At 43.6% G+C, this 25,556-nt stretch overlaps 1 protein-coding gene across 1 annotated transcript in view; it reads right to left on the bottom strand.

The window, feature by feature from the left end:
* The window catches only part of LOC146817750 (uncharacterized), a 746,064-nt gene that overhangs the window by 471,982 nt on the left and 248,526 nt on the right, over positions 1-25,556 (bottom strand). Inside the window, exons 19-21 of the mRNA XM_085609232.1 lie at positions 19,073-19,194; positions 17,093-17,321; positions 15,667-15,869 (exon numbers count right to left, since the gene is read on the bottom strand). Of these exons, the coding sequence (XP_085465358.1) occupies positions 15,667-15,869; positions 17,093-17,321; positions 19,073-19,194 (554 nt within the window). The remainder of the gene's footprint in view (positions 1-15,666; positions 15,870-17,092; positions 17,322-19,072; positions 19,195-25,556) is intronic.

Below are 25,556 nucleotides of genomic sequence, written 5' to 3' on the forward strand. Positions count from 1 at the left end.
ACGGCCTTATCCCCCTGATGTCTTCCCAAATAGGAGACATTTCCTTAAACCAGCATGTTTCTTGAAAGAACACAGGCCACAATTCCTGTGTTTATAGGCAGTCACAGGGGGTTGCAACTAGTGCCCTTCATATTTAATATCCATCAGCGGTTAGTTCTTTGATCCGCTGTGTATGGTTATTTTTCCACGTGGCCTTTTTGTGCTTACTATCCTTCAAAAAATGGCAGGATGGTCGAAGCAAGTCAGTGCACAATTATATCCCCTATTTTCAACCTGTCTGCTAAGTGCACCAAGTGCAGAATCTACGCTAACCACCAGGGTTCGGCTTTGAATCCTTAGAAATCGACCTTTATAAGAACATAGGGTCTTTCACCCTCTATTCAAAGAATGTCTTTGTAATTGGGTTTCTGGAAAAAGTTGCTTTCCTAATTTTCGACCAGACATACAAAAGATTAACAAATTACAAATCATTCTCAAAATGGTCTGCAACCTTTAATTAGTACTTTTATGGTGCATTGTGGGTTGGAAAACAAAGGCTCCCTAAAACTGCGCAGCAAATTAAAAATGCATTGGATTTCTTATCTTGCCATTGCTTTTTATGTTTCCTGTATAGTGAATCTCTAACACTGAATCGCAAATTGAATGGTTGCAAAAACAGCAAATTGCACATGTAATTCAAAACCAACTTGAAACAGGGCTGAAAGCTCATCCAAAATGCATTGTAGCCTTTCCCTGTATGCTACACTGTTTCCAGTATGACGCCTCAAACTGTTTCATATGTGTACGGAAATGCATCTTTTTGAATGTTCACCCCCACTTTTTGGACGGATGCTGCTGGATTTTCGAGTCAGAGTGCACTGCGGCCTGCCACCCAGACCTCAGTATTTTGACCCTATGCACATGTTTATATTTAATTGGATACATCCATTAGCAAGGACTGACTTACTTATAAGTCCTTAGTATATGCTACTCAGGGTATGTAAGACAGTATTCACACAGGACTGCAGAACTTATTGTGCCATCCTGCGTGTGACAGAGGTAAAATGCCCCCCAGTCTGCCACTGCAGACTGACAGGGAAGTGTGTCACACTGCAAACTCGACTTTGCCTTTACACCTAATGGCAAAGGAACAACTTCTCTTAAGTGATATCTGTAATTCTCCTCTAAAGAAGGCCTATAGAGTCCTAGGGCAGGGAGCTATATATTATTAAGCGAGCCATATGTTTTAATATGTTTCAACAGCAACACGTCCAAATTGTTGTTTTGATGGGGAAGGTTAGGAGTTCCATTGGCTAACACAGACTGTCTGGAGTGGCAACCGTTTAACCTTAACTCCTGAATGGGACCACCTAACACAGTCAAGTAAGGTATCAAATTAATTGGGATAATACATCCGACCTGATAGCCAGGCCAGATTTAAAGTCAATATTAAAGATAAGCAACTTTTACAAAGTTGCTTCCCTGCACTCCAGCTAGTATAGTGGCCTCACAAAGGCCATGACATATAGATGGATTTCTGACCACCTGGGGAGATGTATGAACAACTCCTAGGCTTGGGAACAAAGGCAGTTGCCACAGAACGAGGTGTTACCTCCTCTCCCAGGATGGCCACTCAGATTGTCAGCCCACAAGGTAGGCTTCAAAGGTGAAGCCGCTTTTGAAGAGCCGCTGGTGACAACATCCCTGAGCAGAATGCCATTTGTTCCTGCAGACAATTAGAGACAGGGCCAAGAGAAGGAAACCGGTGCCCAAACTGGGTTTCCCATGGGCGTGTAGCCCACTAGCAGCCACACCCCAAGGGTGGGCTACTCTGCCCCTCGCAATCAAGGAAGAGTCATGTCATCTTGAAAGGGGCAACGATGGGGTAGTCTGGGATAATCAGGTGCCACACATTAAAGGAACTTCATCACTAGAGAGGAGGGAACCCAGTACCCCATTGGCTAGTGACCACATGGTCCCCTCAGAGCTTGTTTCTGCGATAAATATGGCACCCCTGACACCCTACCCCTTAAGTCACTTTGAAGAAGAAGAGAGAACTGAAGAATGATTGCCCTGCTGCCCCTGAACTACGCAAAGAGAGGTTGCACCATCGAGATGACTGCACCTGCTGCATTTGTGGGCTAGTAAGATTGGTACTGTCCCTGTGGCACTTGACTCCAGGAAAAGTTGGTTTCCCAGCTTCCGCATGACCAGTGACTCCAAACATTAGGTGGCTTATCCCCTGGACCCAGGAAGACCTCGCAGAACATTTGCTACTACCAGTCGCTGGGCACGACAAAGAGGGAATCTGAGCGGTTCAAAACCTCCACCAGAGTCTGGCAGAAATGGGAGTGCTGTCCGAAGTCAGATTCCTTGTACTCAAAGGAAACAAGCAGCTATACATCCAACCACGTTGCAACGCAAACAGTAGTCCAGCATTGTGTGTTCCTCTACTGCAACGTAGAGAGTTTCGAGTTATCCCAGTCTCAGTGGCCAGAGCAGTCCCACATCTCCAGTGGCTCGAAGAACAACCACGATACCCCCCCATGGACAGCACCAGAACCGGGGCATGCTTTTGAGCATCTTTGCCTGCATCCCTCAGCATAAGGAGCACTTAATTTTCTTCTAATGCGGTAGTTCTATAAAGTTGGGATCTTGCCTTAAAATGCTCAGTTGGCCAGGTAACTGACCAAAGTATCCTTTCTGGCCTCCTAGACCTTGTCCTGCTGGATTTGGATGCCCAAGCTGGGCTGGAACACTAGCACCAACTTTTCCAAACTTTTCAAAAGTTTTCAAACTTTATGTTTGCCAATGCTTGTTTGCGGTTGCATTTGAAAGGAATAACAAGTTTTAAAATCTGTATCCCCGGAACCCACTGGTGGATTTTTTTTTTTTTTTTTGAAAAACCTTTATTGACATTTCGATCATTGACAAGTATGGGCCTACAACCCCCCAGGGCCGGCCGCTAAGCAATCAGAGCAATAAGGTCAAATATAAGCACATGCGGCACCTCGGTAGCAAAATCTTCATACTAAGATAGTTCGGCCCGGGAGCCGCGCAGGTAGGACACCAGGAGAAAAGGGGTTTTTCATTTTATAATTAAACAAAACAGTAGGATCAGATGCCGAACCATTTCCCAACAGCGATAAAGGGCAGGCCGCATGATAGACGTTAGCAAGAAACAGCAATCAATTGAATCCATGGCGCAAACACAGGAAATGATGGGGAAGAATATCAAAAACAGTTGCGCCTGCAGGCCCCCATACCTAACGCCCAGAGAACCCCCGGAAACTGTGGCACACACGGAGAGGCAACGGTTCACAGCAAAAGTGGCGTACCACGCTGATCCCAGAAAAGAAACAAAAAGAAACGGAGAAGAAAAAGGAGGCCATGGAAAAAGAGAGGAAGACTGAGAAAGAAAAGGGTCCCCCCCCCAACCCCCCACCCTGCACCTCTGCAAATGAGTATGGCCCCTCCCCCCCGCAGTGTGCCTGTCGCCCTGGAACTAGACCCGAAATATAGAAGAAGCAAGGAATAAGAAAGAACCCCACCAGGCGGGGGGGTGGAGAAAATATAATAGACTGGAGGAGGGCCTTCAGAACATACCCCCGGCTTCTCCCTCCCGCACCGTAAGGTATCCCAGCAGCAAACAATAAGTAGCACCAAATCGACCATAGCAAAAGGGGGAATGGGGAGCATTGCGCACCGAATATGCTAGTAGCTATGTCCTGGGAGTATACAACCATGAGTCCGCCCGTCTACCAGATGACCACCCCGAGGGATCAGCCTCATCCCTGACCACTCCTGGCGATGCTGCCCATGCCTACCCCTCGACCCAGCGCCATGTCCGATGTTCCAAGGTGAAGGGATGTCCCAAAACAACCGGGAAGCGACGCACACAGGTGGGGTGGAGGTCTCAGAACGCCAACACAGTCCGCATCTCGGAGGGACGTCTTTCCCAGTGCCGCCCCAGGATCTGTACTGCACACAAGGTCCGGGAAGGCTGAATCATCCAAAGTAGACAGACATTGCTGGTAAAGTCCCTGGGTCACCGGAGGTCGTACACGGGACGGGGCCACCACCTTCCACTCGGAACCACTACCTCCGAACAGATCAAACCCTCAGGCAGCCGATCATACGGTAGCATACTGTCCGGAGTGTCCGGCTGCGCACTAATCGCAGGGATGGCCGCGACATTATCCTCCTGTGTGCAGTGTAGGAAGTCCCTGTGCAACTGTGGACTAGCATGCCGCCATTGTCCCAACGCTGATGCCACACCGTCGATCTTGCTCCCCAAGACCTCGATGCCACGAGCCAAGGAGAAATGAAGGGCACCAAGGGCCTCAAGGAGGTCGCCGTACCCCAGCACTGCTCCCCGCGGTCGCTCTGCCACACTCCCAAAAGTCACACACTTCCAATCCTGCTGCGACCCGGTGGATAGGATAGTAGGCTGCATCGCAACAAGATGGCCGCCGGGGGAGGCCCGGCTCGTATGGGGGCCGGGACCCAGGGACAAGCACCTCGGGGTCCACGTCGCTGGAGACAGGGGTCCGGGGGCAGGTACAAATTCAGCCGTTGCGTGGACTCGGGCAACAGTAGTCTCCACCAAGGACCAGCGGCCGCGAAAATCCGGGAGCAGTCTGCAAGGATCAGGGCGAGCTAGGGGCGGTGTCCGGGCAACTCACCGTCAAAGGCAGGGGCAAACACCGAAGAGTCTGAGAACTGCACCCCCGGGCATGCCCTCGATCCACTACGCTTCAGCAACGGGAGCGGCCGTGGCGAAATGCAGGCCGGGGGCAGCACCGCTCCGGTGGACCGACTCCACCCAGTCACCACAGGCCGTTGTTGTTAAACTGCCACCCGGCCAAGGCGTCCACTCGAGGTCCCGGCTCCGGGCCGCACGGGCCGCAAAGTTCATCCGCAAATTTCTCAGGCGGTACAGTAGCCAGAAACCCCGGAGTCACACGATCGGTTGCCACTCTCCTTCACAAACACGATCCCATGGCGCAAGCTGAGGATCTAGTACAGGATATCCGTGCGGGATGCGGAGGTTCACGGAGCCGGGAATCTACGCAGCCGTCTCGGTCGCCATCTTGGCTCCTCCCCCCACTGGTGGATTTTAATGATTAAGATCTCTGAAAAAGTAAAAAATATGCTCTCTTTTTACTAATTAGTGTTGTGTCTTTTTATCTGTGTGTATTTTCTTATGCTGTTGTGTGGTGCTGTTAAATGCTTTACACTAAGCTCCTTTGCCAAGCCTTATTGCTCGCAGCCACAGCTATCCAGGGTGGAGCTAATGATGAGTAAGCAATATTGATTTACCTAGGAAGGTGTATGTAAGTGTAATCCACGATAAGGCCCCACAGCCGTGTAATATAGTATGCCAGGGGCCGTATTACAGTAAGCGCCCTGGGGGCACAACAGGCTTTTTCACCCGGTTTGCGCAAACCCGGGGCACTTTGGTATTACAGAAGGGACCACAGACACTTGTGCAGCCCCCTCTAAAATACCGATAGTGCTGGCAAACATTAAGCGCCAGTGCTAACTTCAAGGGGGCATTCCCTCATTTGCATTGGGGGTGCCCCATGCAAATGAAGGAATCTCTTTGCCTCTGCACCTGCGCCATATTACGGACGCGGATGCTGAGGCAAAGAAGCTCTCAGAAGGTGCACTGACAGTGACCCATTTCAAAAGGTGGCGCACTGTCAGTGCTCCTCCTGAGAGCAGCCCTCTGCAAGTGGTAAAGGTGGCCCTATGTACCCCCATACATCCCCTTGCAGGCGGGTGCAGTCAGGGACTGCACCCGCCTGCAAGGGGATCTCTTATCCCTTTTGAAAGTTCAGGCTGGTTGTCCCCTGCACTGTGAAACACAGAGGGGCTTTAAAGCAGTCGCTCTGTATTTCACAGGAATATGCTGCCCCCAGGGCACCACATATTCACGGCTGCCCTGGGGGCAGTGCATTTCGGGTAATAGTGCGCCTTTTCATTGTTTGTGCCAGGCGCAAAGAATGAAAATGCTGTTACACCATAATACAGCCCAAGATCCTCATAAACTCCTAATAATACAAATTCAAATATAGCCAGGACACAAGAACCATGATTTTCATATATAAGAGTATATGCTTGTATGATTTCTGTGGTGCAGGGACCACTAACGGTCCGCAAAACATTCTCAAGGGGTCTGCGTCTGCTTAGAAATTAAACAATATTAACAGATTAATAAAGTTGATATAAATGAAGAAGCAAAATGTAAAATTAAATATTTTAAAGTGTTCTGTAAATATGAAGGAATGTGAAATAGAAGACTAAAAATTATGTTAGAATCCTCAGATGGATTTGTAGGAGCAGTACAAATGCATCAAACAGAATATAGCATAAACGATGAGTTGCCTCAAGTGAATTCAGAAAACCTCCAACCTTCCCCATAATATAAATTTGTTTCTGAATTAAAAAAAAAATCATAGTTTGTGAATTTGTTTGATGAATGGTTGTTTCTGTATTTTTCTACATTGTTTTGCTGTTCAATTCCTCAAAAATGCTTAGCGAGGTTCCCGCCTTCCAATAATGATGATTAGTGAGATTAGTGAGGGGGTGGGGGGCTTGACGGGTTCAGAATTATAAAGATTCAGTGGGGTCCTTGGGTTCCAGTAATGATCAAGTGGGAGTCTCTAGAAGTCAAAAGTTTAAGAACCACTGCCCTAGACCACGGCATGCATTATCCAATTTGCTTTTCCAAAATTGCCAATCCCAGTCTTCTCTCTGCTCCTCTAAGGCTCTTCTGGTTAGCACACTCTCCTCTCCGTTTCTGCACACCTGTTCTGTCACACTTCGTGAGTAACCCATTTTCTCTCCTCTTGTCTCCAATTAAACTTTTTGTTTCTTTTCTGTAGTGTCATTCTCCCGCTATCTGTTCCTCTCCACCCTTTTCCGGCATAATGCTATGTTTCTCTGTCTATCTCTATGTCCCTTTCTGCTGGTGTCTCCCTCCTGTTTCTTGATTGGTTATTGAATGTCTCCCTCTCTTGCTCACTCACTTTATCTCTGACCCACCCTCTGTCTTGCTGTATCCCTAGTAATCCCACTTCTAGTAATCCTTTCTCACTCCCTCTCTTTGCCCTAGTCTTCCTTTTTTCTTCCTTGTCTCTATCATTGTCCTCTCCCCATCGCCATCTCCCTCTCTTTCACAAATTTGCTCTCCCTTCTTCTCACTCAACCTACCACTTTCCTCCATTTCTCTCACTCCTCTTTTCTCGATTTTCCCCCTCATTTATTTCCGTCTCTCCCGTTCTTCCTTCTTTATTCTCCTATTCTCGCCACAACCTCTGTCCTCATCTTCCTATTTTTACATCATCTACTCCTCTATTATATCTTTTCTCTCGCCTTCCTTGATAGACCACTTATTTTTCTTTCTTTTCCCCCAACTGCCCCTTTTGGCTTAGAGTACTGTATTGTGTGTGTGTGTGTGTGTGTGTGTGTGTGTGTGTATGTATAACCAGATATTTACACGCGCACATATTTCTCAATATCTCTTCTTTACTGTGCACAGTAAAAACAACAGAATGACATTTCTGTAAACGTGACTGATGGCGAGATAAAGAATCATTTATTCCTATCACATTACACAAAGTGGCACTTTGTCTGCCCCAAAATGAACCTGTGGAGCAACAAGGCCGCTTTATCTGAAGAGCAGCAGGCTTGTTTGTTAGAAAATATGTGGTATCTCAAGATGGGAAGGGGAGATTGCAAGCACAGTTGGAATTGTGTGTAGAATTATATTTTGTAACGGGAAGCAAGTCTTTAAGCGGGTCGGGTCCTTAAAGGCAGGTGCTGAGATGGGTCCCTTTCGGTCTCTCCATTTTTGCCCTCACCCTCAGGGTGGGAAAAAACCTCAACTCTGCTGCAATACCACTCTTCACTGCCTTTGAGGTAACTTCAAAGAGACTCGTTATAGATCTTTCACAGGCTCATCATTTCAGAAATAAAGCATTTTCAATATTATATATAACAAAACCATAGTTGTTGCTTATTTATCTTATGCAACTAACAACCGTTGACAAAACAAATAGTACTGGCTTGTTGTAGGTATAATGTTGCTTGTTGTATCATATATCTGGATGCAATGACAGAGGCAGCAAACTAGGCCTGGGCGGTGAACCCAGGATAGCAGTCAGATGGCACACTATGCTAAGCACAGATTTTTAGTTTGCAAGTTTTAAGCCATGCCCTTAATTGCATCCGCCACGCCCCTTTGAGAGACCCCCCCCAGTTTTTTCGTTCCACTTAAAGCCCTGACGGGAACATCTCTATTGGCTTTTCTTTTGTAGAACTGTGAATCCCTAAAGTGCCACTCTGTAAGCCCCAATCGGAAGAGGAGACTTCTCTTCACCCAGCATTAAAATTCTTCTCTGGTTTACGTTCTTATTATTTTTAAGTTTCTACTTTGAACGTTTCCTCTGTGGCACACTCCATAGCCCTGTGATATAGATTTCATGCTAAGGCTCTATAAGAGCACAGCTGGGCTGCGTATCATGCGATGGGGTAGAAAATGAAATTACCAGCAAAAAGCACTCATGCTTCGAGGTGACAGATATCAGGCAACACATACTGCCATAAATTTCACAACCTTACTGCTGCTTCCGGGTAGTGGCCGCAACTCTGCAGTTCAGAGTAACTGGGGGAACTTTTAATGGGGCAGGGATTCCTTTTCCCCCGTTTTATGAGTACTTTCTCCTTGCTTCCCCCATTTGCTAACTGCTTTCTCCTTGCTTTTTCCCAAAGTTTTTGAGTGCCTTCTCCTTGCTTTTCCCTCGGTTTCACTGTTTTCTCCTTGCTTTTTCCTGGGTTTTTTGAGTGCCTTCTCCTTGCTTTCCCCAAGTTTTAATTACTTTCTCCATGTTTTTTCTTTCATTGCCGCTCACACCGGCGGCCCATTTCTCTTCTCCTGCCTAGCCTCAGACCCTCTCCCACCTACCAACATCTACTTATTCGATGCCACAGTGCCTCCGCACAGCGGGCATGTGCAGTGGGCCTATTGCCAGCGTGCCAAAGGCAAGCCTGTCTGTGCCCGTCCGTTCCTGGACTGCATCCAGCGCCTGGAACCCTGGTTCCTCCACCAGCGTTGCTACACCGCCGAAGACCTCTGAGCCCCGTGTCCTGGGCACATCGACAACAACTGCTGCTGCACATCTCCATGCACCAGCAGAGGACCCTTCTCCTGCCACCACTGCTGCTTCAACTGCAACACGAAGCAACCAACAACTACAGAGATACCACAAACACAACTGCATCCACCACACCAACAGAGACCGTCACGGCACAACTCCAGTGCATACTACTTAGTGCATGATCACTCAGCAAACACGCCACTGAGATCTGGGACATGATCTCATATCTCAACCCGGATGTGATTTTCCTCACAGTGACCTGACTGAACCTTGCGTTCGCGCTGGACATCGCCAGCCCTGAAGGCTACAAGATAACACACCGGGACTGACCCAATAAACACGGGGTGGAATTGCTATCATCTACAAAGACACCATCCGCTGCACGTCCTCCTCAGACAACTTGACCCAGATAATGGAGCATCTCAACTTCCAACTCCACACAGACAGAAAAAGCACCATCAGAGGCCCCCTCACCTATAGACCAATAGGACCATGCCACAGCTTCCGCAACACCATCCCTGATCTCATTGCCTAGATCGCCATCAACTCTGAGCACTTCTTCTTCCTAGGGGATCTTAACTATAACCTTGCCAACCTCAGCAACATCAACACAACTGACCTCCTGGAAAGCATGAGCAACATCGGCCTCAAGGAACTTGCCACCGACCCTACCCATATCGCAAGACACACATTCGACCCCATTGCCACGTCCAGCAACAGATTCCAGTACAACCACGAATCATAGCTCACCTGGACCGCCCACTACAGCGTCCACTTCACCATCTCAGGACCTACCAACACTGGCACCATTCCCCCCAGCTTCACGTGCATAAACTGCAAAAAGATATCAGAAGCCAAGTGGAACAACACTCTCAACTCCCACCTTCAAGACACAACGTTCAACCCAGAACAAGCTGCGAAGAACTTCTCCGAGTGGATCACAGAATACGCCGGCACAATTGCTCCCACCAACCAGCCAAACCAAAAGGACTTGCCAGAAGAGCCAGCTGGTTCACTGTGGAGCTGAAATCCACCAAATGCAACTGCCAGAAACTAGAAAGGAAGTGGCGCACCAGCAAAGAGACAGGAGACCATACCACCTCCAAGACAGCACTCAACCAATACCACCACCTCCTTAAAGAAACATAGAAGAACGCCCTAAAAGACCGCATAGACGCCAGCACAAACCGCAGCAAGGAGCTCTTCACCACTGTGAAGGAGTTGTCCAACCACGCAGCCACTGAGAATGACATCATCCCTTCCCAAGAGCTGTGTGAAACCCTAGCAGACTTCTTCCACTACAAGATCTCAGTCATCCACAAAAACTTCAAAGCCCAACCCTCGCCACTGACCACATCAGCCTGCTCACACCCATGAACACAAACCCCTAACACCTGCTCACCCATTGGAACCCTCTCACAACTCAAGCCTCAATCTCCATCATGAACTCTGTGCATTCAGGAGCACCCATGGACCCCTGTCCCCACCACATCTTCAACCTCGGGAGCAAGACGACTGGTGATGAGCTCAAGAAAGTCCTGTTCACCTCTATCACCACAGCCTCCTTGTCTGAGGACTGGAAACACACTGAAGGGAGCCCCTTCTGAAGAAACCATCTGCTGACCCGGCAGAATCAAAGACCTACAGGGCCCATCTCCCTGCTCTCCTTTCCAGTGAAGGTTCTTTAGAAGGCAATCAGCCAGCAACTCACCAAACACCTGGAACACAACAATATCCTGGACCCCTCTCACTCAGCATTCTAAGCCAACCACAGCACTGAGGCAGCCCTGATTGGAGCCACCAATGACATCAGGGCCCTCCTGGACCACAACAAAATGGCAGCCCTCTTCCCCCTGGACCTGTCAGTCACCTACAACACCGTCACCCATCACATCGTGATCAATAGACTCCACCGCATCGGAATGCAAAGAAAAACCCTCAAATGGATCTCCTCATACCTCACTGGAAGAAACCAGAGAATCCGTCTCCCACCGTTCACCTTGGAACCCAAGACGATCATCTGCATCATCGCCCAAGAATCGTCCCTCAGTCCCACCCTCTTCAACATGTACATCACCCCCGTGGCCCACAGTGTCAGATCCCAAAGACTCAACATCATCTCCTATGCCAACAATATCCAGCTTCTCCTCTCGCTGTCAGAAGACCCCTTCACCACCAGAACCAACTTCAACAGATTGGTATTGCATTTATATAGTGCTTACTACCCCTGATGAGGCGCTATTTCAGTGAGTAGCACACTACTCCGGAACACAAAAATGATTAGTGATAAATTACTATAGATAAATGAGAAAAAATTGAATTACTATAGGTACATAAGAAACAATTTGAGTGGTGAACATGTTAGTCTGTGATTTGGATTGAAAACGATAGTGGAGGGATAGAAGAGCGAAGGGTTTGCATTTATAAAGCGCTTGCTTCTCCTGATTGGTGTTGAAGCGCTTTTCGGCAGGTAGCACGCTACTCCGGAACCCAAGCAGGATTAGTGGGAAAATTAGTCGCCAACTGGATGAAGGAAAAGTGTCTCAAGCTCAACATGGACAAGACGGAAGTCCTCATCTTTGGGAACACCTCACTGTGGAACGATGCACGGTGGCCTGCTCAACTCGGCCCATCCCCCGCCCTGACAGACCATGCCTGCAACCTCGGCATCATCTGGGACAGCAAGCTATCTAAGAAGAAACAGGTAAACTCAGTCTCATCCGACTGCTTCCACACTTGACAGATGCTCTGCAAGATCTTCAGGTGGCTCCCAGTTAACACCAGAAGGACCATAACATGCAGGCCCTCGTCACCAGCAGGCTAGACTATGGGAACACACACTACATAGAAATCAGCTAACAGCTCCTGTAGAGAATACAGACAATACAAAACTCAGTGGCAAGACTCATCCTCGACCTCCCCAGATGGACCTACATCATACCCCACCTCAAGAAGCTATACTGGCTCCAGATCCAGAAGAGATGCCAGCTCAAGATGATGACCCACGCATATAAAGTCCAGCACAATGAAGGGCCAGCATACATCAACAAACGCATAGACTTCCACCAGCCAACCAGACACCTATGATCCGCCTCACTCTTCCTCACAGACACCCCCTGGATCCGCCATAGCAACATGGAAGGACTCTCTTCCTCACACCTGGAGACCAAAGCTTGGAACCCTGCATTACAGGACCACCTCATCACTCTGGCATTTCAGGAAAGAACTCAAGACCTGGCTATTTGATTGAATAGATCACAGTTAGTTAGCAGCTCCAGCGCTTTGAGACTCTCCTGGTTGATTTGCCGCACTTTATAAATCCTTAATGATTGATTGATAAATCAGACAATGAGAATGATAATATGATTAATCCTCCACCCCAGGAAATGATGCTTCCAGAGCTATTGAAGGCCACACATGCTGGACTGATGTAACAAATAATTGCTTATGAGGTCTGACAGACAAAGTCTTTTATAATTCAATCTTTTAGTTATTGTAGTATTTTTTAAATTTAAAAAAGTGTACAATTTGTGGACCATAAAGAAAAAATATGCCATTTCTTGGACTAACAAACATTATTTGAAAGGACAAATTTCCCTATACCTGAATATGCAACATTTTAAACCAAGATTCATAGTGTATTTATGTTTTTAACTTCTTTTAATTGCACGTGTTGTTACAGTTAACTCTCCCTGCGCACTTTGACATCTAGTTGTTCAACTAGTGCAAGACGCAAGTGTTACAGACAAACTACTAATAGTAAACCATTCTCCACACTCTGGATTTCCAATATTAGATTTGTCAATTACATTAGCGGTCTGAATTTCCTTCAGAGAGTGTGCGATTTGAAATGGAGCTATCGCTACATTTGTACTTTGTCCCAGCACATTGTCGTAGAAGCATATGCTCTTATGGCTGTAGGCACATATCTGTATGTTTATGCCTGTGCCTATTTGGCTGCGATTCTGCAAGTAATATGATTAGACTTTCACCCCAGGACATGATGCTTTCAGAGCTGCTGAAGGCCACACATGCTGGACTGATGTAACAAATAATTGCTTTTCAGGTAAGAAAGACAAAGGGCCAGATGGAAAACCATTTGCAGGCAGGTGGGTGGTGTGTGCACCTCTCCCCTAGACACAGTCGCAGAGAGGACACACTGTAGTGAAATGGAGTGCGGGAACACTAATTTGTTTGGTTGCTGAGCTGGGGAAATGGAGGCCCTTGGGGACAGATTTTTTTTTGTCTGTACTCAAAGACCAGAGTTGCTCAGCTGCACCAACCCCTAAGGGCTTGGCCGTCCCCAGGGGAAGTATTAACAAAGAGCTATGGAATACTAAATTTTCCTGCCGGGTCGTCAGGGGGACTAAGCTTCTCTGGCTGTTTTGCCTGTCCCTGTAGGCCTGATTTGCAAACATTTGGTGTTGTTGTACTTCTGGTGGTGAGCTCTAGCTATCAGGAGGGGATTCTACAAGTCTCCTGCACTCTAAACTTTATTTTCTTTCATGGAGCATGGTTTAATTGCTCCTTTTGCTGGACCTTTACTCTGTCTGGGCTACTGGCACCTGCCTTCATCTGGGGACTGCTTAAGCAGCTCCATGGCAGCTGCAAGCAGAGAACACTCCCTGCTGTACTCCCCAAGCCCCAGGGCTTTGGCCATCTTGCAGGGCACCTGTGTGTCTGCAGTGCAGTCAACATACCCCCGCCTTCTGATAAGGGCCACCATTTTTAGGGCTAGTCCACAGAAGATCCAGGGGCCCCCTCTTGAGAACCCTCAAGCAAGACCACCCCTTTACTGTCCCTCAGAAGGTTTAAGGAGAGAAACACTACTGACCCTGGTGAAATACTCCAGGTCCCTGGCTGCCAGCAGGAGTTAAAATGCTTAGGTCTATCCTTTCAGAGGAGTCAGGTGGCATCTTCCAGTATTCCACTGGTGTCTTCTAGATCCAGTGAGTTCTCAACAGTCTTTCTCTTATGCATGGGTGTAAAGTTTTAGAAGGCAGGCACCTCTGCCCAATCGTAGGGTGCCACATCATCACTAGAGTCTTGCTCCAACCCTCTTGCACAGCATTTAGAGGGCATTTCAACATGGCATCTTGAAGTGGTCTATGGAAAGATATTCCCTGATAGCTCCCAACTGACACGGCTGCCTTATCTCTTCGAACCAAACTTCAAACTGAAGTCCCTTCTGTGTTTGGCTCCAGAGGTCTGGCGGCCCTCCTTCGTTTCTGTGGGAGAGAGCCTTCTCAGGCTAGGTATGTTGTGAAAGGTAATTAACACATGCAGATTCCACTTCCACCACTTCCTTTCTCAGGAACAAGCCTAAGCACTGTCAAAAGCCCCTCTAGTGTCACAGGAGGGCTTTGATCCTCCTGTTGGCGAGCAGAGTAAATAATGTGGCCCAGTAGTAAACATGGCAATTATCCAAGAGCCATAAGCTGTACAGATATCACAAAACTGACTTCGGATCTGCGCTTGCGGTACAAACTATACTTTGGCACACATTTTTTCCATAATTTATATAATTCTGTAAAGCACCTACACTTTTCAGGGAAGCGCTACAGACCTACCCTATGAATGTCTACTCACATTATCAGGTCAACACCAGATCAGCACCAATCCCTAAGGCGTTCGTTCTTCGACAGGCTACCGGTGCGCAGAAACAGGACTGAGCTAGATGGTAGCCTCACACAGATGTGCTCACATGTTCACATGCAACCAGCCCAGAGCCTTTTACTGTGCAGCAGCAGGCCTCATCCTAAAAGGTGGCACTGACAGCTAGCACGATTAGTCCATTTTCAAAGAATTTACAGTGCATGAGACTCAGCTGGTGAGCAAAGAACCCAAGGGAATTAAATGGGTGATATCCATTTGCTACAGCAAGTATCACCAAATCACTATAAGGGATTCATTATTTAGAAATAGCAAATAATCAGACGTCACTATTTCAAAACAGTTACCCTTCAGATGTCCTATTTTGTACTTCAGAAAGAGCAAAACCTTAAAAAATCACTATTTTCAAATTGCAAAAATCCAATTTTGTAATCAGGGCCTAAGTATCCAACTCCTTCTTTGGAGAACCCATTTTAAAAAATCAGAAATGTCTCCAACATGTGTAAGCATTTCCAGCTGGTGATACCTTAAGCAATTATGGAACCAACAAAGTGTAATGTTTATTTAACTGGATAATTTCTTGATCTTTGAGATCTGCCAAATACTGTTCGATTTCTACTTTCATTCTAGTAATAAGACCATATTTCAAACAGAACAGACGATAAAAAAGAACCTCAGTTTTGACAACAACAAAAAACAGAACGTCAGCCATATTGTAGACCCCTACCAACTATTCGTGCACCAGCAAACGTTTGTACTTGGTGTTTACAATTTGATGCAGGACAGATAGGTGTGAGTATCTGTAAATACCATTATAAGGTAATGAATAGATGACAGAGCAGGTGCACTTTCAGATGCCAGTGCCATCTGGCAACAGTAAAGAGTTGGAAGTGGTGTTGTAGTCACGGACCTGCTGAGCAGAGCTGTCTCCAGAGCACTTTCCATCAAGCGGTGGCGAAGAGTGATAAGCTCCAGGATCTTTGAGAAGGTCTGCGTTATAAAGGCTTGCTTCCCTTTGCCTTGGCTCTGTTCATCATCGGCTGTTGACTCCACCACATAAAGACCAATGTCTCTTAATATGAGTGGATCTTCCATCATGACATCTGCAAACAGCTACAGTGAAAAAGAAAAAACAGACTTCAGACAGATTTTGGCAGGGTTTGAGAAAAACGGCTTTGAGGGCAACCTACACTTGGAAGAGTAAGATCTAAAAAGTCAAAACAAATCTATAGCTATATCACTGATAATAGTTAAAATATATATTTCAATCCACTGAGAAGCATAAAGACCTGTGCCTTTTGTAAATGAATGAAGGATGTTTTGAAATGGGATGGAGTCGAGGTTGCAGCAGTAAAGGCACAGGAGAGATGGATGGGCAAAAGTGTTTCTCATAATGAACCGGATGTTCTTTTATTAGCACTCACTGCTAAATCAGAACACAATAAACTATATAGATCACATAAACCGCAACAAGAACTATGATTGAGAGGTGACTACATAAAAAGGTGCTCACCACATTGGGTAGAATTCATAGGGAAGGAGCAATATCTTTTTGGAAATTCTGGGTTCAGGAACATGACACTACTTAACTGAAGAAGAGTGCACCAGGAGAGGGTGCTCTCTGAAAAACACTGCAGCTGGACAAAAACAACCTGTGGATGGGATGTAGCATTTCATGCTAGAAGTTGTTGTAAACATATCCTTTTATAGGTGTATCGAAATATAATCTACAGAGTTTTTGTTTGTATATTATTGATGCTATATACTATGGCTTCAACCATGTACTACATCACATATAATTGTAAAAACATAACAAAGAGCAATTACAAATAATATTCCCTGCACAGTGGAGGACTGTCTGCCACTCCACACCCTAACAGGTTACATCAATGTTTTTTAGTTGCTGTGGGCTCATCATAGTGACACACCAATTGGAACCATATGCCTGCTTGCCAATAAAGAGCAGCACTCCACATAGTATCTCTAGCCAACAATGGACACACACACATCAAAGTCAGAGCTAAACCCCCCAGTCTGGGGTGTCAAAGCTAACAACATATGCACTGACATGCAACAATGCCGTCAACCACACAGAGTGCATCTTCTAGTTTTGGAGGATCCTGCTTCAAATTTGAATCAAGCAAACCAACTTATTGGTTCAAACAGAAAAAAATATTTCTTTCAAAGCCCTCTGATGACATAGGCATCGTCCTGCTACTATTAGCTGAAACCATGTTAAAATTAGATTGAACTAAAATCTAATGTTAGCAAAGTAAATGGCCCTTCGTCATTTTTTAAAACAGAAGATAAAATATCTGCATAGCATAGGAACATACATCTCTCTGAACTTGCGTGTTAAAGTAAGACCCTGGAGGCTTCATGTTAAGCCATTCATCCAGTGCGAGTTGAAGGACTTGCTTCTCCAGGTTGGTCACCTGGCTTGCTGTCTGTGGTCTGCATAGGTGCTGGAATTCCTGACAGACATGTTCCAGAGCTTTGGGAATGAGACAAGCTAGTCCCAAGGAAGGGTGAAACTCCAACAAGTAAATGTTCTTCAGAGCAGGGCTACGGACAAGAACCAAAGGAAACCAAATAAGGTTATTTTACAATTTTAGAATTGTAAACAATGAGGAAGTACAGTAAAGCAAGGGTATTTTCAAAATAAAAAAAGCACCAAGAAAACACTTTGGACTGAATGTAATATGCTGTAATAGATGTAATATGTTGTAACAGACCTTGCCAGGCAAAATATGATATTCATACCAGTAATCAATGGAGAACCAATTTAGCAAATTAATACTACAATAGGGAGATGAAGAGCGTGGTTTTAAGGGCTTTTAGAAATTCAAGATAAGGATGAAAGGCTATTAGAGTTGATGGAAATCGCTTCCAGAGCTGGTAATAAAAAGTGTATGGAAGGATTAATGTTATGTCTCCTTACATTGATTCTTTAGCTGGAAGGGTAATAAACAGTAAGAGATTTCATAAGAAATCATTGTAACAATAGACAAAAATGATTTACTATTCATTTTAAAATGTTTAAAATAAAATCCAAAACATCACATTTTTAAAAGGATTGAAAAAGCTATGTGCTTAAGATAATGACTAAGCATGTTCAATTAAAGTTGTATATAAACCTAGTGGTAGAAGTACTGCTACTTTTTTGGGCGGGTGTGTTGAATTTCAGAGCACATTTAGGCTTAGATTTCTTCATGGCATTATGTGAAAATAAGGACATCCTAAAAAATAAATTTCATTAACACAAATCCAAACTAAAAAAGGTGGGAATTGCTTTCTTTATGGAATAATGAATAAAAAAGAATATTGAAACATTTGCAGATTGTTTTCAAAACAGCAATGAATCATTCATTAAAAAGGAGAAGGGATTGACATTAGGGTTCATAGAAAGAGTATAAATAGGGTTATGTTCAGAGTTATAAGTGGGATTTGGGTTAGAGAAAGTCTAGCGTTAGGATAAATGTTAGACTTTGGATTATATTAGTGTTAGGGTAGTCAATGAATGCCTTTTCAATGTAACAGAGAGCCTTTAATTATATCCATTGTTGAATGGATTAAACCTATTAATTAAATTGTCTATACAATAATAGAAACCATTTTGGGAGGCATTATCTGTGGAATTTTAAGAGACTGGCCTCAACATTTTACAAAATAAAAAGGGTCTACTTTTAACACAAGGAAAACAAGAACTTAATCAAGGTACTGGTGGTTATCTCAATTATTCTCACAGGACAAATTCTAGGTAGAAGGATACACAAGCAAAGCATCAGCCATTTTAATTTTCTTTAAATTGCTGAATCTAGGATGAGTAAAACCTGCAAGCCCTAACCAGAGAACAGTATGAAAGTAATTAAAGTATATCTATATTTATGAAGGTAGTGATTCATTTTTAACTCTTTAACACTACTTGTCTTGTGATACAGGATGGGTAACAAACATATTAAAGTCCCTAATGTCAGAACTTCATAATGGCACAGCAACTAAATCCCGGTATGCTCATGTCATGAGTAAAACATTTAAGGATAACTTTAAGAACAACACTACCCTCTGAAAATCAAGTAGAATTAAGAAGATTATCTACCAATTTCCTGATTGGTCAGTGATAAGATTAACTATAAAAACATATCATCACATCATAACTATTCAGTACAAGTAGGTGACTCATTGACTGCAGATTATATACCACTTTCTGTTTCAAATTGATCTTTTAAATAAGTTCTCAACATGGCATAAAGGTAAAAACCTGGCTAATGTAACATGCTAACGAATAACCCTATTTAGTTGGCAAACATACTCACCAGCTATTGTTAATTGAGATGAGTTGCTTGGAAATGATGTTTAGTGGGAGTCCAAATTCATAGACGCCCCCATTCCTCTCTTCTTGCCAAATCCTCTGGGCATATTCCCGCTGAGAATCTATCTGGGGACACAGATCATGTTTTATTCACCACATATCCTTGAGATGTAGGACCACAGGAATTCTGCATGACTGGGAAACAAGCCATGACTAAATGGACTTGGATATTGTTGGTTATAGCACATAAATGTTCCTTCCCTCTTTTGGGAGGCAGTCTATTTCTAGAACAAATATGTGCAATTCTTCACATTGCTTGCTCTCCCTCTCCTCAAATGCAGGTCATTTGAAACATAAAAGATTGACTTTGTAAGCAGCAACATTTCTTTATTTTGTTTTTGAAATAGTGGTGACTATGACAACACTGTAAATAAACATAACAAGAAATGCATGTCAAATTAATTTTTAGGGAGGTGGCGTGAAAGTAAAAAAAAAGGAACTCTGCAGGATTTCCTACGGAAAAACTACAGTATTTACTAGAAATCCTTCATATGAGATGGTGCAACATCATTCTGCCTGAGTCCAAATGAAACAAAGGATCTAATCAACACACCTATTTCTATGAGTAATTGAGCATTATTCCTCTCTTATATGTGAATTAAACCTAAATATCCAGACCCAATACAAAGTAATTTTGTGAGATTTATTCATGAATTTCTAGGAGCACAAATTGCGTACTCAGAAAAAAACGTTAGCTTATTCACAAAGGTTTTCTTCTCTGAGTAAACATGATTTAAAACTGGAAACTGGAAATACATGAGTTAGTTACACATAAGGCTGAATTAGGACACAACTACTCCTAAAAATGCTTTGTGACACAGATCTAGATAGCTAGTGATATGCCTGAGTGGATGAAATGCTGTTCTGTATTGGAACCCCACAAGTGGGTACTACAGACTTTAGAACTTGGTTCACTCCAATGCTGGCTGAGGAATAGGTAATGAGGGTGGGCACAAATCAAAAGTTCCTTCTCTTGACCCTGATGTTTAGACATCTTGCAGTTTGTGGATTCAGTGTAAGTTAAAGTTATTGACCATTTTAATTAACAGCAAGCATATCCATCTCTGTTTCAAGTACCTTAATGCTTTTTTGTTTCTTGTGGGGCAATCAATGGAGTTAACCCATCAGTACGTAATATGTTTCCTTTCTTGACTGTGTTGACTATGCAAAATGTTTTGATATAGAAGTAGCAAACAGAATCCTAACTTTACGTTAGGATTTTGTGTCTGTTTAGGAGTTGTAAAGTTAGGAATCCTAGTTTTACTACTCCTAAATGCCTTTTGTGAATACCGAAAGTCGTAAAGTTAGGATTTTGTCTCAGATTAGTTTTGTGAATTGGACCCACTATTATTTAAAAAATCAATTACTATCCTGTTACAACTAACACCCTTGTCCTTTTATTTAATTAACAAGAGCCTTTCCAATTTTAAGAGTTTTCTTTGGTCAGGAGTGACTTCTGATTGGTAATCTTGATTTTACCTTCTTCAAAGGCTGGCGGTATCTACAGATGCATAATGTTGCAGTGGCAGCTCATTACAGAATTGGTTGCATTCATTCCTGGTTGTGTTTTGTTATGGGGTGTTTTGTTTTTTCCCTTGGGAAATATTCTTAAAGATTCCTCTGAACTCCTATAACATGTTTTTAGAAAGGTTTTTACTTTCGTATCCTTCTATAATTGATGTACTGTCTTCTACGATGTATACTATGCAAAGGCTTAACATCTCACCCTTGGTCCATGTGCTAGAAGGGTGGATGTTGATTTTTCAATTAAGTGACTTTATTTCCTACACTGGGCGTCAGTTCATTTTTTGCTTTCAATTGAAGGCTAGCATATTTTACTTTCAAGAATCAAAGATGTGTTCAGTTTTATTTTGCTGGATTATTATCTAAATTGAAGTCTTTATAATTCTATTGCATGTTATATTAAAAATTCAGATCCAGCCCTGGTAAAACTGTCTTAAGTTACTACCATGCTGTGTCGACAGGAGTTATGTATTATTGCATATGCTATTTCCGCTGCTGTATATTCAGTTTATGACAATTATTCATCTCTGTCACCCTATGATTTCACTTGCATTATTTAGTTCATGTTATTTACTTACATTAAACTTTTTAAAAAAGCATGATATAAATCTTTGGTCTACACATACAATGCTGGTTTCCTAACTGTCTTGTTGTAAAGTTTTGGTTTTATGAAAAACACAAAGGAGAATATTATTCTCCCATTTAATTTAAAGTGTTTAACCCACCTGGCAGTTTTTTTACTAAACAGGCAGCCTGTCACATTAGAGAAGTCTGGTTTAATGAAAGGTGTGGCTCTAGGAGTTTGGTCCTCATGTTTGGATAGGATGAAAATGGAACAAACTGTGAACTAAGGCATGGCACACTCCCTTCCCTTCTTCACTTGTGGCATAGGCATTGTTGTTATTGTTGTCTGGATTTAACCCTCATTATTGGAACCATTGAACCGAGGCCTTGCTAGCTATACATGGTTTTCCTTTTGGCTCTCGTAGGAAGCCTTTGGATGTAATAGGGCTTGTTGCGATTGCATTTGAACATTTTCCTATAGGATCACAAGAAATGTAGCTTCTTGCTGCTGTTGAACAGAAGGCAAAGCATAATATGTGCCTCTGTAGCTTTAATCAACTTCACAATGGTTAGGCATATTTGCAAATACTTATATATATATATAGGTACCCTCTTTAGGCGCAGGTAACATCGCAACCTTTCATCTATATCCTTCCCTACATTACATACATAACGGCTCATAGGGACTGACCTTTTACCTAGATATGACACTGCATTCAGAACGTGGGTTCCACCCTCGTTCAAATCTCATACATTATGCATGAGGCTTCTTGGAAGCACAGCAGGACTAACAGCAGGAGTGACATATCCTGTATAATATCTCTGTATAAAGTTCAGGCCCGACGTCATCCTCTAGGCCGACACAGTAACACAGCAAGGTAGGACCCCTGTGGAGACATGTGGGTATGTATACATCATGTCTTGCTTTAGAAAGAAAGAGGAGACTGTGACTTCCCGGCTGACACATTGACCAGAGACGCTGAGGTTCCTGCATGCAGACGCTCCAGCTAGCAGTGGTCTAACATCCCTCGCGGGGTGTCCAACTCGAGACCAGGACGGGGTACCACATTCTGTAATTCTCAGGTAATGGGGCTGACTAGATCCTAGAGGGATTCTTGGCATAACACCTACATAGATGCTAGGTACATTTAGGTACATCTAGTTAGGGAGACATTGTAGGAGTACGCACTCATGTTCATGACTTCTGCAAGATGGTAGAACTATACCATCCCTTTACTTTTGTAGTATTGCTAATCATATAGCTCTGCTACTGTCTAATGGCTGTAGCAGCTCATCTATTCTACACTAGAATATCAACTGTTCAATAAATTCTTATTGAAACGCCCAGCCTGTTCATTCTGTGTATCTCTGACATAAACTAAGTAAGCACGAGTGACTGAGAAAAAAGTAGTATATTGTTTCCACGATCCTGAGGGATCAGCGTTGTCATGTTCTGAGGTTGCCAGAATCTATTCTCTTCTTGGTAAGAGGAGATTATAGTGGCACTGTGATCTACCTGATACAGACAGGCTAACGTATCTGGTGGGGGTGCACGGAATCAGTCCGCCACCAATCCCACAGTTTATGTTATCCAAACACGCAGATCCTGTATAGGTAATATAGGAACTACATGATATGGCGCCACCAACGTTGGTTGGGTACTTATTTAACAGTATAATCTGAGTAGTTCAGTCATGCTATTCTCAGAGATCCCTACTCACAAAACACCAGAGATGTCTGGAGTGGGTGGGCACAAAATCCGCCACAGCCGAGTATGCTAAAAAAAATCCTATTTATTGGCTGTTGGTTAATCAAGCTTCAAGGACATATTGTTCCTAAAATTGTGCATAAACACCTTATCTTAGTTCCTTTGGAAAAACTTCTTCTTTACAAAATGACTGAGGACAGAGATAACGAAAGAGTAGATCTCCACATCTCAGCCGGAGAAGAAGATGCAGACGCAATTCCGATTGCAGAAAACTTCAGACATACAATCACCCTGAAACTGCTAGAAAATGGTTCATCAGCTAGGGGTGGCTTAGTAGTTTTCGTGATTGAGGCACACAAATCAAACAAAACAGAGGTATTTAATTTGTGGGTTACATTCCCAGCAGCAAATGCAAGAACTAAAGCATTTCATTCCTACACAGAAGGAGATGCACCAGAGGAGTACTGTCCGTTCAAGGACATTGAAGTTCTGCTCACGTACCAGGAACATTTATACTGGTTTAAAGGCGCCCTACCCCACATAAGAAAAAGAGTAAGACTCTGCCCGCTCGGAAGGAGATGGGGCAACACGGTCGATCATAGCGGCCTACACAGCACATCCTGACATTGACACATTGCCACTAAGAGACTTACTCTTACAACACAAAGATTTAATTAAAATCTATTGAAACTTGACGCAATTTGTCATGAGGACATTTACAGTCCAACCAGCAATAGTTACCATAAATGGAACTCAAAAGGAGCAAAGGCCCCCCTAATTAACTTCTAGGCCCAAGAGGAGGGGGGAAACAAAAGCTAACAAGCAACAAGTCCTCTTATCTGACCTATATTGCTTTGATGCGACCTACTTAGGTTCTGACATGCCAACAACCCAACATAACAATGCAGAAAACCAAGTAATATCAGAGATAGTTTTATTATTCATTATATTGCATCTCTGACAATTATTTCATATATAAATAAAACATTTTTTTGGTATGTGTTATTTGTCTTTCTTTTTTGTGTGTACATTTACTGAAAAAATACATACACATATACATATGCAATTGTCTGTACATTTAATTGCTTTAACATTTTAGCTAGTACAGTATTAATGTCTTTAAAGAAAACATATGTATCACCCCAAAAAAGTTTGTCAACAAAATCATTCTCACCAGTCCAACTCCTCTCATACAAACTCAATCATACATAAAAGAAGAAGAGATCCATGCCTATGAGGGATCCCAAAAAGGTTTGGAGAGAACAAAGTTAGCTGATGGAAGATCTCGTAAATCAGTTGCTTGTGATGACACTGTCTCTCAGGGGCCACTCCTCATGGGTATAGTGTTGGTCTACGCATGTTTCAGTGGCAAAACCACCTTCCTCAGGACCAATGTTTGTTTTAAAATGAATCTCGAAACAACAAATGAGCTGGATTTATCTGTGAGGTAATAGAAGAATGATAATGGGTGATGGCATATATGGAATTGCTAATAAAAAAATGTACTTTAAAACATGACTACCTCTTCCTCACTATCCCGTGCTCTTATTATTGTGCGTTGCATAACAGATTCATAATATGTACTCACTGTAGAGTTCCTTATCACAAAGTGAGTAACAAACCTGTAGGTTTGTATCACATCTCTAGGATTCAGTGTCATAGGTGAGGATAGAAAGAATCAAGAGTGCACGTTGCGTAAAAACAATGTCAAAGACACCTACAAATCATGCCCCATCAGATACGATGGCATGCAGGGATTAATCGGCAGGACATGCAGAGAGAGAGAGTTTAGAAATCAGTACATCGCAACACCCGAAAAAGTGATAAAAAGAAGAAAGCACTGTCAAAAGCTATCGCTATTGAATACAAAAAGTAGGTGGTGACTAAGTATCCTCAGACTAGTTAAATGCCACAGTGAGATTACCTGTAGCTACTGAGACAGTGGGGGATAAATTAAATTTCGACAAATAGAAAGACGTATAATCTGAAGAAGTATCTGCAATTGAAGGAAACAGCGCACTGTCTGTGCAGGCGAACGAAATAGTATCTGAAGAATGACAAAAAAATTTTTAGGTTTATTTAAAAAAATATATTTTGTTTAGGCTTATAGACTGTCTAAAAGGCACTTTATCAAAATGTTGGTATCACGGGGGTTAACTTACCCTATATCGGGGATATTTGTCTCCTTATTTCTATGATATGAGTCGACATACGCTCAAATGGCTATTTATGTTGCACATTCTCTTTACGAGGTTTTAACCTGAAAACACTTTCCCAACTGAAAAGAAAAAAGGAAAACAAATGTACAGATCCTGTAAGTGCTGTTTGTTTGCTAAACTCCCAAACTCCCAAAAAATGAGCTCTCTCGTTAGAGAGGCTCTTAACATTTAAAAAATATAGCTATCTGGCCAGATACTGCATTGTCTCTTGGGAAAATGGTTGCGCATTTAATTATTTGCTGCCTTAGATCAGTCCTTAAACAACACACCATAAAGGCTGACACCGTGGCACACGCCGTCAGTACGAGGTCTAACTCTGACGAGTAGAGGCTCCGGTCTGTGGCAAAAAATTAGTTTTGATCAAACAGACTCAACCTAGAGAAAATCGCAAACATAGGTGCCCCTGACTGCCC

Source organism: Triturus cristatus, chromosome 6 (assembly GCF_964204655.1).
Source record: "Triturus cristatus chromosome 6, aTriCri1.1, whole genome shotgun sequence".
NCBI classification, from domain to species: domain Eukaryota; kingdom Metazoa; phylum Chordata; class Amphibia; order Caudata; family Salamandridae; genus Triturus; species Triturus cristatus.